Source organism: Lygodium microphyllum, chromosome 1, assembly GCF_053477565.2.
Source record: "Lygodium microphyllum isolate KBCC chromosome 1, Lygodium_microphyllum_v1.1.10, whole genome shotgun sequence".
NCBI classification, from domain to species: domain Eukaryota; kingdom Viridiplantae; phylum Streptophyta; class Polypodiopsida; order Schizaeales; family Lygodiaceae; genus Lygodium; species Lygodium microphyllum.
The window spans coordinates 64114585-64128255 of NC_141135.1; the positions used below are offsets into that span (position 1 = coordinate 64114585).

The 13671-nt window shown below is 40.8% G+C and overlaps 1 protein-coding gene across 3 annotated transcripts in view; it reads left to right on the plus strand.

Annotated features, from left to right (window-relative positions):
- Nucleotides 1–3234: 3234 nt before the first annotated feature.
- Nucleotides 3235–13671, plus strand: part of LOC148041198 (C2 and GRAM domain-containing protein At1g03370-like) — a 189018-nt gene continuing 178581 nt past the window's right edge. For 2 of the 3 annotated variants that reach the window (XM_087677888.1, XM_087677905.1), the window contains exons 1-5: nt 3235–3816; nt 9416–10540; nt 10646–10819; nt 10904–11187; nt 11314–11430. In XM_087677888.1, coding sequence (XP_087534014.1) covers nt 3471–3816; nt 9416–10540; nt 10646–10819; nt 10904–11187; nt 11314–11430 — 2046 coding nt within the window. In that variant the 5' untranslated portion in view covers nt 3235–3470. Of the gene's footprint in view, nt 3817–3941; nt 4578–9415; nt 10541–10645; nt 10820–10903; nt 11188–11313; nt 11431–13671 lie in introns of those variants that run through there. The other variant, XM_087677896.1, reaches the window with a different exon arrangement.

The window sequence follows — 13671 nt, forward strand, 5'->3', positions numbered from 1 at the left end:
GTTACACTTACACTAGGTTACTCTTTTGTAGTGTGAGTATTACTCTAGTATGGAATAATGAAAGAGACTAAGAAGAACCTGATGGTTCACGGCTAGCTCAATCCCTGTCTCTCTCTCCCCTCTTTCAATAGGGTTGTGCAAGCACTAAGTATAGGCACAAGTGGCCTTTAACCCCCAACAAGATGTAGAGTAAATATGGGTGGCTAGGCACATGTGGCCTTTAACCCCCAACAATATGTTGGGTTGCTATCCTATGCTGATACCATGGATGAACTTTCAGTTGTGCTAAATTTTGGGCTGAAAATTGAAAATAGCATGGTTCAGGTATGCTCTATGGATATGTATCAAGTGATTGAAGAGTTTGTGAACTAAGAATGTATATATTTAGATAAAAGGTTGAAGTAAGAGTTGATTTAAAGTATAAAATTGTAGCAAAAAGGGTTAAGCCTATTGCACAACTATCATTGTCTTCTGACAGCGAGGGGAAGATTGAGTGGGCTTCTCATCAGCTGAACCTAAGCGAATCAAAAAAGTTGGGCATCATTTACAATAGAATCTCTAAAGGAATTAAAGATTGGTTGTGAGGAGTTTCCTATGTCTATAGAGAGGTAGTGCATATGGAATTTATATGTAGACACGGTAGAGCATTTGCATTTCAACTGCATGAAATTGGCTATGTTGATCCAAGTATTGTAGCACCTATGGTCATTTTTACTATCCCCCATGTACCTTGGATTTTCTTGTTGATTTCAGTGCCTAAAGCTCATCTATCCAAGTTGATTGACTTGCTGAATTAGAAGATCAGGATGGGAATTTTAGATCCTTCTTTAGCTGTATATTCAAACACATGATTTAGGGTACCAAAGAAAAATGGAGCATTGAGGTTTATTCAAGATATGGAACTAGTAAATAAAGTGACAATAAAAAATGTAGGTGTGGGTCCAATTGTAGATGAATTTATATAAGATTTTTCTAGGAGAGCTATTTACTCTTTGGATGATTTGTATTTTGGTTATGATCAATTTTAGTTGGCCATATAAAGTAAAGCTCTCACTACTATGAAAACATCATTGGGGCTAGTGCAAATGTGCACTTTGCCACATAGGAGCAATGAATTCTATTGCTCATATAATGAATTCAATGAATAAGGTTTGCAAGATTACATACTATAGCTCACTATGCCTTTTTTGGATGATGTACTGATAAAAGGGTGCGTTAGAAGAGGATAAAGGTGAACAATTGGATGAAAAGGGATGTAGAGATTTGTTGCAAAGCACATAACCAATTGTGAAAGGATCTTAACTAGATTAGAAGAGGTGAATCTCATTCTTACTGTTGACACAAGTCCTATATGGATAGGTGGGCCATTGGACAGGATGATGAAGAGAGAAACAAGTATCAAAATAGAAATGCGAGGAGTGGTTATAGCCTTGAAGTGTGATACGGAATATTTTATTGAAGCTCGTTGGTATGATCATTAGTTGTTCCACTCCTAACAAAGCTATGCTTCTATGGATTGACTACATTAATTCTTTGAATCTGAAGTTTCAATATATAATTGAAATGGACAATCTAGTGGCTGATATCCTTTCAAGAGTGAGATATGAGGATAAAGAAGATATGGTTGCAAATGATGTAAAAGTTGAAAGTACAAGGACACCGTATATGTTATGCCTCTTCAGTTGAGACTTTGTTAGAGAAGCTATATGAAGGTGAATGGCTGAAAAGTGGATAGTACTTAAGCACTTTTACAAGAAGAGACATGTAGACATATTTGGAGTTCAAGAGGGTCAAAAGAAAAGCATGTGGCTATTTCTTAAAGAAAGGTTTCCTATGGAATGGCTATTTCTTAAGAATGGTTTCCTATGGGAGAGGGAAGGGCAAGGAGCGAGCTTTTGAGTGAGTTTCTTTTTGCAACCCCTTATTTTTATTCCACATAGTACACTTATTCCACCCTTTAGTGCAACAACAACCATTACCACCACCACCACCACCACCACCACTAGTAACACCACTTTCACCACCATCACTGCCACATCTCTCTCTCTCTCTCTCTCTCTCTCTCTCTCTATGTACATACTCATATTCTACAAATTATTTGTAGGCTTTCAAAATAATTGTGTTCCCTTTATGAAAAAATTTCAAATATGCTTTTTTAATTATTGGTTGACTTGTTATAAGATATAGATGTAAGTAAATCTACACCATACGTGGGTGCACGCATTCACACGTGTAATTTTAGTTTTGGTATGAAGGGATGTCAATCAGTAGAAAAAAGATCGAATTCTGATAGCCTTTCTAACCATAAAAATCTCGTTGCTGTGAAATCTAAACTTCATGCATTTTTTTGCAATTATTCTTTCACTTTCAATTCTCGCCCCTTTCCTCATTAAGAATGTCAAAACCTCCATTTAGAAGGAGAACTATAATCTCGTGTCTCTCTCCTTTCGCTTTTCAATAATGGGTGCCATAGAGACCTAAAATAGTGACACATAATTTAATTATTTTTTAAATAGAAATTACATCCGAAGGACCAATATAATTATTACTATTATTTATTTATGTGATATATCTTGAACACTAAATCTTAGGATATTTCTAGCCTAAGCACACTAGTGTACGACATAAGCATGCTACAACATGGCTAGTATGACACAAAGACATTGGTGCACGATGTAGCAATGCTATAATAAAATGCAGGGAATAATTTACTTAACTTTTGCAATTCTCTTGATACTAAACCTAAATTTTTTGTGTGAATACTAGCCATGTACAAAAGAGTCTATTATTAACATTACTAGAATTTGAAGTATAGTCCAAATTTTTAATTTGAAGGGCTATAGGAATATTGAAATTTCTTCCTAAAGAGATCGAAAAGGTATACCACTCTTCTTATCCTATAAGTATGTCCTTATTTAGAAGAGCGACTTTATTTCTACTTTCTTGTGAAATATAGTTCCCTCTTTGAAGGGTATTGCAACCTTCAAATTCAAGCTATTAGGGAGTCAATCATGCGTTCAATGGGCCAGCTTGCGTGAAGGAGCTTGTGCGAGGGATATTCTTCCCCATGTGAATCCACTCTAATGTTCTAACCTTTCGAGGCTTAAAAACAAGACTTGTTCAAAGTCAAAAAGCCGGGTACCGGGCAGTCAACGCCTCGTGGCCACGTCAGACATCGGCGCCAAGTGGCAGTGCCACGTGGGCAGGTCGATCAAATTCATCCGGGGAGAATGGGTTCTCCCTCTCCGCAATTACAGATAGAAGACTCGGGACTTGGGAGCCCGAGAGAGAGAGAGGGAGAGAGACGTAATCCATGCACTACATCCCATCACATATACATTACATACACGCTCTCTCTTATCTTCTTTCCTCCTATCGACTAACGCTCATACCTCAATCCTGTCTATCTTCATAGCCGCTGGCTCATCAACAGATTACCTTTGCCTGCCCCTGTCCCTCCATCCCCATCCATGGACTTGCAGGTCTACATCCAAGAAGCCAGGGGCCTCATTGCAGCAGACTCCAATGGACTCAGCGACCCGTATGTCCACCTCCAGCTCGGAAGCAGCAAACATAAGACTCCAGTTGTATATAACAACCTTAACCCTGTCTGGAAAGAAGACTTCACTTTTACCGTCCGGGACATCACGGATGATTTGATCCTCCAGGTGTGGGATAAAGATCAGATACTGGATGATTTTCTGGGCCAACTGAAGATTCCCTTGATCAATGTGCTCAATGCAGAGGATCAGGAATTGCCTTTGCAATGGCATCCACTTCAAAAACGCCGTAGCAAGTCAAAGACTGCTGTCTCAGGTATTGTGATGCTTGGGCCACATAGCAGATTACTTTGTTAACTCAGATGTTCGCTGCAATTTGCATAAAGAATACTAATTCCCATACGACATGATATTAAACACCTTTGGTATTATCAGCTGCTATAGTTCACTGTTATATGGGATCTTTTCCTGCCAAACACTGTATACATTGCCGAGGTCAATGTTGGGCATTGATGAGTTTATACTGGGAACTCTACTTTTTGCAATTAGGCATCATTATGCTCAGTATTCAATTAGTGAAAACACACTATCATAGTTATCCATGTTTCCCATGACAACCTGATTGTCTATGGATCATGGGTGTTGCAATATGGAAAGTCGTCACTTGGCCCAAATGCATAAACACAGCCCTACAAGGTGTCTGCTGAAGCAAATTGTCAGTTGCCAACCAGGACTAAATGGTGGAAATCTGATGTGAGCAAGTTGTAGAAACTAAAGTGCCAGTAAAGCGGAGACTTTTGTTCATGGAGATGCATCACAAGTGTCCTCAAGTAGGGGAAAACCTTGGCAAAATGAAAGGCAACTTCTGTACCATTGCCGATGTGTGCTTATTCTTTGGAAACTGTGCAACACTTCTTTTGGGAATAATCCTGATACACTGGTGCTTCTGTTAAGGTTATGCACTTTGCTTCATTTCCATTTTTCAGGCTCTTTCTTTCATGGACATTTCTGGGCTTTCAGCAAGATGATAACTGCTTGTGAGAGAATAAAGTGGTCTTCACATGGACTAGATATCGGGTTAGTTGGATCATTTGGATTGATAGGAGTTATAGAATCTTTGGTGTTATAGGATTGACAAGTACCTTTACATTCTTTGGTCATTGCGTCAATCCTTTCATAATTGTGTTATATTGGAGCAAATTCATTAGACTCATCTTGTTTTTTTTTTCTAGCATCAAGGACTGAATGGTAGAGCTCCTAATGTCCTCATTTGACTCAGACTGAGGCTCACAAGTAGGAGATGGTTGTGCAAGATACACATGATTGCTAACACTCCCTCTTAGATCCTAGATGTGGTTGAAGGCCAAAGAAGATGGAATGGATCCAAGGGTGGCAAAAGAAGTGCCAAAGCTGATGAAATCTATTGATGTAGTCCATCGATGAAGAAGCTCCTCATGATCCTTAAAATCCCACTCTAAAACGTAAGGGGCCAAGAAATCCATAGCTGTATCCTTGATATCATCCCCCTTTGAAAGGGATGGGAGGCATGAGGGAACCACTAGAGGAGATGGTGGGGATGGGATGGAACCTTTGGGATAATTGGTGCACAAGTGGGAGTGGATACAACTATGGAAGAATGCCTCAGAGGACCTTGTACGGTGAAAGGGGAATGGAGCTTGTAAAGCCCTCTCTCTTGCCAACTTGTCACTAAAATGGCTCTTGTCTCCTCTCTATATTTACTTTCCCTTTCCTTTCCATTACGCATTCTCACAGACGATAATGAGGAGAAGGGAGCGATTGCCTATATATAGGCCCCAAACATGAACTGTTCGGGCAGCAGGAATGCACCTCATAAATGCAGGTTGGCGAGTACAAAAAGCTGGCACAAATAATGCAGCCACAATAAATACCAAGTGGCCATAAATTTGGTGCAAATAACAGGGCAACCCACATCACATATGGTAAATAGTACAAAGCCCACGAATACATGCACACACTCACACATGAATTGACTAATTTGCTAATGGAGCGATCTCACCTAGCCTCTATGAGAACTTGGTGGTGGGAACACTAGAATAATGCTAGCCCTCTTGTTGCTAGCTAGTGAGGAGTTGCGGTGTGAGTCCACAGTACTAAACTCTTTTTCCACTGGACTTGGGACCACTGATCGCTCCAATCTTTGCTCTATACATCACCCCATGTTAGTGAGCTCTCCTCAAAGTTGGGGAGATTGTCAAATAGAAAGACGTTATCTAGATTTGGAGAATAGTAAGCCCTTGGTGAAGTGATGCAGCCTCCAAGTGTATCGCCTCCGCCTTGCTTGTGTTGCCTCCACTTGCATCACGAGGTGTTTGTACTAATCGTCTTCTACATAGCATGCATGATTGGAAAAAGTAAATCCTTGCAACTTGCTGTAGAAAAAAAGCAAAAATTTGGGAATCTTTTGATCCAATCACTTCTCGCTTGGTGTTGAGATTTGACTCTAATACCAATTGTAAGACCAACAATCCTTATTGCACAACTCAACAAAAGATGAGAGAATAAAAAGAGGATTTTCAAATCTAATTTTAACAATTAATAGAGATTTGTACAAGCATTGGCTCCAAGAGCCCAAACATGAACCAATTGAAACGTCCCTCTAGGATCCAACCTACATATTGGACACGACACAAGCTGTACTTACATCAAAGAACATAAAGGAACGGACAACGGATTCACCTCTTGGCCGTAGAGCCAAACGGGCCTTACCCCAAGCTTTTTATGGGTGTGCCTATATATTTGGCACTCCTCCCACTTGGTAGACACATTCTCCCACATCTTCCACCTTCTTTGGTAGGTGCACGCTCTAACTCCTTCATCTCCGGTGCTACTGCTATTGTCAGCCTGATCAGATGCCCTCATTGATGTTGTGGGCTGCGTGCAAGGATTGATCAATCCTTCTCTTGTATTCAACATTCTTTCCTTGTTCAATGCAGATTTTTTTCTTCTTTTCTTGTAGTCTCTCTTTGTTCCTTTGTCTTTGAGTTCATGTTCCTTCTTCCATTGCGCACTCACTTAGTATCATCACCTAAGAGAGGGAGAGAGTTGATTTCTTGTGGAGGAGACCACCCTAGATTGCCAAGCAGCCTTGCCAAATTAGCGTTTTGCTGAAAACACAGCTTTTTGCCTGGAGGTGTTAGCTTTTCTTGTGCTAGGTACTTGTTTTGCTGCCTCCTCCCTCTCGTGCTAGAGGCGATAGGCTTCCTCAGTTTGGCGAAAACCTTTTGTTGCAAACACAGTGTTCTTTGGTCAGCCAGGTGACAGTTCTCTGCAAACAAACGCAACAATCCTTGTGTGTGCGACAGTCTATCTCTCCTATGCGAGCCCTCTACATCGACTTCCTTGTGATCTTGTAACCGTTTCCTCTTGTTTTGGGGCTATTTGCAGCCAAAACACAGATTCCTTGTGGGTGTCTTGTAGGATTTTGAAGATGTCTTACAACCAGTTTCATGGCTTTGATGATACATATGAGGAGCCTTCTCAACACTCCTTCGAACAACGGCGAGATTATGGCAACAACTATCATGCCGATTGTGAAGAATGGAGGTCACCTAGCCCGTTTGTTCGGGAACCCTCTTCTCCCCGTTCTCTCCATATTTCTCAGAAGGCCTGCTATGTTGGCCTCAAAATGCCATCCATGGCACCTTCTATATAGATGGATGCATGTACTCCCTTCTTTATCCAAAGAAGACTTAATGGTTCCAACTACTCGCTTTGGTTGTGTAAGGTGGAGTGTATCCTTGATACCTTTAATCTTTGAGAGGTTGTTACCCATCCTATTTCCTATCTAGTGGAGGATCCCACCGTTGGATCATCGATGGATCGTACAACCCTATGGGATCAGCTCAACTCTAGAGCTTGATCTTTCCTCTTTATGAGCTTACAGGATTTTGTCCTAGTGCATGTGTGCAAGTTGCGGAAAGTAGTGGACGTGTGGACAAATCTTGCTTCTTTGTATTATTAGAAGACATTTGCCCACTAGATTATTCAAGAGAAGAAATTAGGATGCTCGCTGTTGATGATTTTCCTTCCATGAAGGATCATATCAACAGGTTGGAGGATATGAGGGATAAGCTTGTGTCCCTTGGCAGGATGATCTCTTTAGAGGATATGGCTATGATTCTTTTGACTTAGTTTCCATCTCCCTGGTTGTTGTCTTCTACATGAGCCTTCTTACATTGAGGACTCGTGGGAAGCTTCTATGGGAGGAGCTTGTTCCGCTTGTTTTGGAGCATGACGAGCGCACTAAAGAGGTAGCCAATGGATCCATCTCTACCAAAGCCTTTGTTGTAGGTTTTTTTTTTCTTGGGGGGGGGGGGGGGGTGTGGGGAGGGGGAGGAAGAAGAAGGGAAAGTCTAAGGCTAAATGACAAGGGAGTTCTTTAGGCTCTAACTCAGAGAGGCTTAAATGTCCATACTATGGGAAGGGGACACATCCGGAGGAGAATTGTTGGAAGAAGTATCCTCACCTTCGTTCGGGAGTGAAGGATGGAGCTAAAACATCCGAGCCTTCTACCTCTATTCCAACGGTTACCCATGAGTCAGTGTTCCTTCATATTGTTGAGTTGGAGGAGCCTTCTTCAGTGGTTGCCTTGTCTTTTGAGAGGCCTTGGCTATTGATACTGGAGCTTCTAGTCATATGACTCCACGAGGTGATTTTTTTTAGGATCTATACTCTTTTGAGGGTTTCGTCATTGCTGGTGACATTGTTTCGATGCTTGTTAGTGGTGTTGGCACTTTGCCTTTGTTTCCCGAGCGTGCTTTGAGCTTCCTTTCAGAGGCCCTTTATGTTCTGGACTTGGGCCTTCCACTCCTCTCAGTTTATAGCCTTACTAAGCTTCATACCCGGGTTGTCTTCATTGAGCAGGCCATTTGTATTGAGGATTCTTCTATAGGGGCTGTTATCGCGACAGGTTCCCAGGAGAGCGGGCTTTATAGGCTCTATCTCCATTTTCTTATGCAAGGTCCTCCGAGGCAGTTGTCTATTGCTATGTCTGTTCCCGCTTATCCATCATCTATTCCTCAGGTTCCTTTCCCACCCCAACCCCCCTCCCCCCCTCTCTCCTCTGGTGGTTCCCTCATTCCCTCCATCCCTTTCAAAGGGGGATGATCTTAGTGATGCGGTTGTGGATTTTTTGGCCCCTAGTGCTTTAGAGGGGGTTTCCAAAGATTGTGAGGAGCTTCTTCATCGGTAGTTTACATCGACAGACTTCATCGACATTGGCATTCCTCTTGCCATCCTAGGATCCGTTTCTTTCTTAGCCTTTCACCACATCCAGGATTTGAGAGGGGGTGTTAGTAGTCATGCTTGTCATGTCTTGTCATCTCTTGCTTGTGAGCCTCAATCTAAGTCAAGCGAGGACTTTAGGAGCTTTGACTTGTTTATCACTTGTTTTGATGGAGGAGGTAGCTCATTCTAGAACACTCAGTTTATTGCCTTTTAGTGCATTTTCTCCTCTAGTCGGGATTTTGTGTGCATTTTCCGAGTAATTTCTGCATACATTAGCCTGCTTCACTTGTCGGACATTGTCCATGCATTTCGGGATCTTTCTGAGCACTTATGGTATTTTTACCAGCATTAAATGCTGGTCAGGCATATTTTTGGCCCTAGATTGCTGTCGGCCAGTTTTTTATGCAAGCAGAAGTTGACATGTGAAGGCAGGCCTGCATCGTCACAATTAAATTCCAATATTTGCAAGTAGAGGCAGGCCAACCTCTTAAGAATGGTCCTTTTGATTCAGATTAGATTTGAGTATTAATGTTTTCTAGTCTTTGTTGTATGTCCAATTGTTAAATCTAAATGAAATGTAATGCTTATACATTGAAAGCAAAACTTTGTGTTCTACAAAGCCCATACTCATATACTTGTGGTATTAGGTGAAATCCTTCTGTCAGTATGCCTACTCAAAAAATCCAGTTCGCCTGGTTATTCTGTACGTGATAGAGGATCAAAGCGGCATGAAGTCAGTTCCTTGGCAGGCTCAATTCCTTTTCTGACCAGAGATAACCCAACTGATTTGTTGAGGGTTGGTAGGTCTTCAACTGAGATGGATGAAAAGGATTCAAATGTTGAGACTTTGCATGAGATAAATGAAAGAGAAGATTCAACTGCCAATGAAACTCAAATGCTAGAGCAATTCTTTGATCCAAGCAACATAACTTACATTGAGCCTGCGTCAGACATGTTGCCAGAGAACCTTCCTGGTGGCATCCTTCTAGACAAGAGGTATTCTGTTGGTGTGAAGGCTCTCAATGCGGTCCTGTTCAGTCCTGGGACTATGCTTTATAGAGAGCTATATTCCATGCAGAAGACCACAAATGTGCAGGAATCCCCTTGGAAAATATCAGACAGAGGTCTTATGTGCAGAGTTGTATCATACACAAAAGCAGCATCACAGCTTGTAAAGGAAATAGAAGTGACAGAGGATCAATCCTACATTAGGGCAGATCGAAATTGCTATGCTGTTGGAGTTCATGTGCACACACCAGATGTTCCTTATGGAAAATGTTTTCATACAGAGTTGCTTTTTGTCATGGTCCCCCTCTCAGATATAGAAAATGGTACTCGCCTGACCATTTCATGGCGTATTGTATTTACGGAAAGCACAATGATGAAGATGATGATTGAAAGTAAAGTCAAGCAGGGGCTTGAGGAAAATTTCCAGCAATTTGCGGAGCTGCTAACAAATCATGCAGATGAAATGGAAAGCAGTGATGATCTATCTAAAGACCTTGATGAGGAAGCAGTAAAATTAAAGAGTGAATGGAAACTGGCATTTGAGTATTTTGCAAATATTCGTGTACTCTTTTCATTGGTTTCACTAGTACTTGTGCTGGTGCATGTCTGTTTGGCTAACAGGAAAGAGATTCAAGGTCTTGAATTTTGGATTATGGATATGCCAGACTCATTTATAGAAGTCATGACAACATGTGTTTTGGTTTTTCTCATGCAACATCTGGTGAAGAGAACATATCATTACTTTTATGTGAAGTTTCGACAGAGTAGGTTTTTGCTGAATTCTTTAATGACACTTTGACTAAAGGTTTATTGTAAAGAAATCAAAAACTCATACTTTTCTGCCCTCACATTTCTGGATCATCTTGTAGGTGGTGACCATGGAGTTAAGGCAGTTGGAGATGGGTGGATGCTATCGGTTTCGTTGATTGAATGTGTATGCTTAGCATCTGCAAATAATTTTGATCCATTCGTGGTCTTCAGATGCAATGGGAAACAGCGAACCAGCTCTGTCAAGCTGCAAACCTCCAACCCACGTTGGCATGGTATTAATCTTTGTACTTTGCTCTCAAATCATTTGAAGGTGTTATACTTGCTGATGTGATCATCCAATTCTTCCATTTTAACAGAATTCTTTGAGTTTGATGCTATGCAAAATCCCCCTTCAAGAATGCAAGTTGAAGTGTTCCATTTTGAAGGGCCTTTCACAAAACCTGTTTCACTGGGGCGTGCTGAAATAGGCCTTTTGAATCGTGAGTCTAATGATATGGATAGTATGTGGATACCTCTTGAAGGAAAGCGTGCTAGGTCTTCAGAGGCAAGAATTCATTTAGGTGTATCTTTGAAGGTGACAAAGGAAAATGTTGTCACAACTCGATATCTAACAAAGATTGAGAAAGATGCTGGCACAAAGGTAAACAACTGGAAACTTACAAAACCATTGATGTAATGCTCATGATTTAGGTGTATTGGTTATACGGTATAATGACAATGGCCACTTAATGAATGCTAAGACTGACAGCTCTTCTTGCTGTTTCAGATCCTAAGGCATTCACCTGAGAAAAATTTGAATTTTCAGAAGTTATTCTCACTTGGAGAGAGTGAATTTTTGGTGGATCATTTTACCTGTGCGTTGAAGTACACTGTCCCTATTCAGGTTTTATTCACCTTCAATCTCTTAACGTTTTAATGCTAGTTGTATTGTGTTTATGCCCCTTAAATGAGACTTCTATTTGTAATGGATGATTACATGCAACTATCTAAAGACAGCAAGCGGTTCTGTTGGTCCACAAGTTGACAAAAGGGGATCCACAAGTTGACAAAAGGGATCCACTATCTAAAGACAAGTTGCTGCCTAGGACATGAGGCACGATATATAAAGATACAATTGTTGACATTGATAAATAGTTATTGAAAAGTACATTCTGACATAAATGGTTTTTAGGGAGCTTCTGATATGTACTTTGAGAATTTTGGACATTAATCTTCTCTTGTCAAGAATGAGCCTGTGAGAATGTATCTGTTTCTTGAAACTATGAAAGAGAATAGAGCAGATTTATTAAAGTGGTCCTTGAGTGCTTATGGAAAGCTTTTAGAAGCTCTTCCTCTAGCACAAATTCTTAAACTTCAAATCTTTGGCAATTTAGGTTATGATGCTCTTTTCAGCATCATTCATGATCATGATGAAATTTCATAATTCAGGGAAAAGAAATTTGTTTACAATAGTACCTCTCTAGTAGTCTTCAGAAAATATATTAGCCTGTATACTGGAATTTTCGGTAGATATGCAACCGAAAATTCCAGTATACATAAAGAAATGAACACTGAAGGACATATTAGGCCAAGATCTTGCTTTTTCTTCAAAGAAGAGAAAGTTTATTAATAAACACCTCAGGATAACATATTTCTGAGGTAAAACTGCAAAATAAACCCTGTAAAGGAATACAAAGATACATAAGAAATATGAAATCTAATGCAAGGGCTGTGTAAACAGCGAGCTCGGTGGGACTAAGTAACCAAAACATATGTGACTCAAAGTGGAAGAAGGTGGCCTAATACCAAGTATGAATAAACACCTCTACTCATGAGCTCAGAGTCACCCTGCAGCCTCTCCCATCTTGGCAGAGTCTTTGCTTTTTAGCTATTTGCTCAATGGAATGGTATGCACAAGTTTCTTGCCAAGGTGCTGGCTAAAAGATTGTATAAGCACCTCCCGAACATGGTGCACCTTGGTCAATAGGGTTCATTGACGGACAGAATATTTTGCATAATAGTCTCAATATACAGATGGGAGTGGATTATGTGTTATACACATCAAGATATAGTGATGGTCCAAGTGGACTAGAGAAAGCTTTTGATTGGATTGGTCTTTCATGACCCATATGCAAAGCCATGGACACATGGGGACTATTTGCTTTAGCTTCAGGGTTGCACGTCAACACTCACCAATCAGCTCTCATAAGCTGCATGGAATGAGACTTACTGGCATTGTGCTGGTAGGTGAAGGTGGTCACACGAGGCAGCATTCTAATTTCTGGTTCACTTGGCATACTCTGTGGGAGTACAAGTCCAGCATTAGCAATTGCTTGCTTGCATTTCAGCTCAGATTGCGGACAACTTTGTTTACTGGAAATCACAGGCACGACCTTTCCATGTGCACCTCAGCTTTCAAGGTTGCTTAGACAATTATGCTTCCCACGATCTCATATTACCCTGGTCAAAGGCTGCGTTGTGGTAAATCATGGAGTCTATCTGCTTCATGTTGTGGAGAAAAGACTGAAACATTTTGGCATTACTTGGATTTCCTGGGATAATATATATACACCTAAATGCATGGGGGGAGGTGCGATTTTAGATGTGGAGACACACAGTAGGCCGAAGATGGACTTTGTTCACTGGCATGTATGTTGGGCAGCAGACCTGGTTTGCCATCACTAGATTCTGTATGGAAGACATAGGTATTTTGCATGGCAGCACTTGAATTCAGGCCTCATGGCGTCATGTGCTCAATGTTGATTAGCCCGTATGACTAAAGTCCTCACTATTATTGACTCATCTTGTCCAGTCTTGGCAAGTGATCCTTAAGAAATCCTTGTGGTGCCCATCAGATAATATACTGTCAGCCAATTCATTGCTAATTGTTTTGGCTACCAATATAAGGGGTTCGCCAGTTGAACAGACTAGACTTGGGCTGGTCTCCATTGTTGATGCCTTGGAGCTGATAAAACCAGCCTTCAGAAATGATCCCATGGGTAGTGAATATAAACTAACTTCTACACTTGAAGTAAATAAGAAGAAGAAGAAAAAAAACTAAATAGAAAAGCTTGAGTGCTTTTTCACGATAGACACATGATAGGCCCCAAAGATTGGCACCGCTTAAGGTATTTCTGTTAGTAGA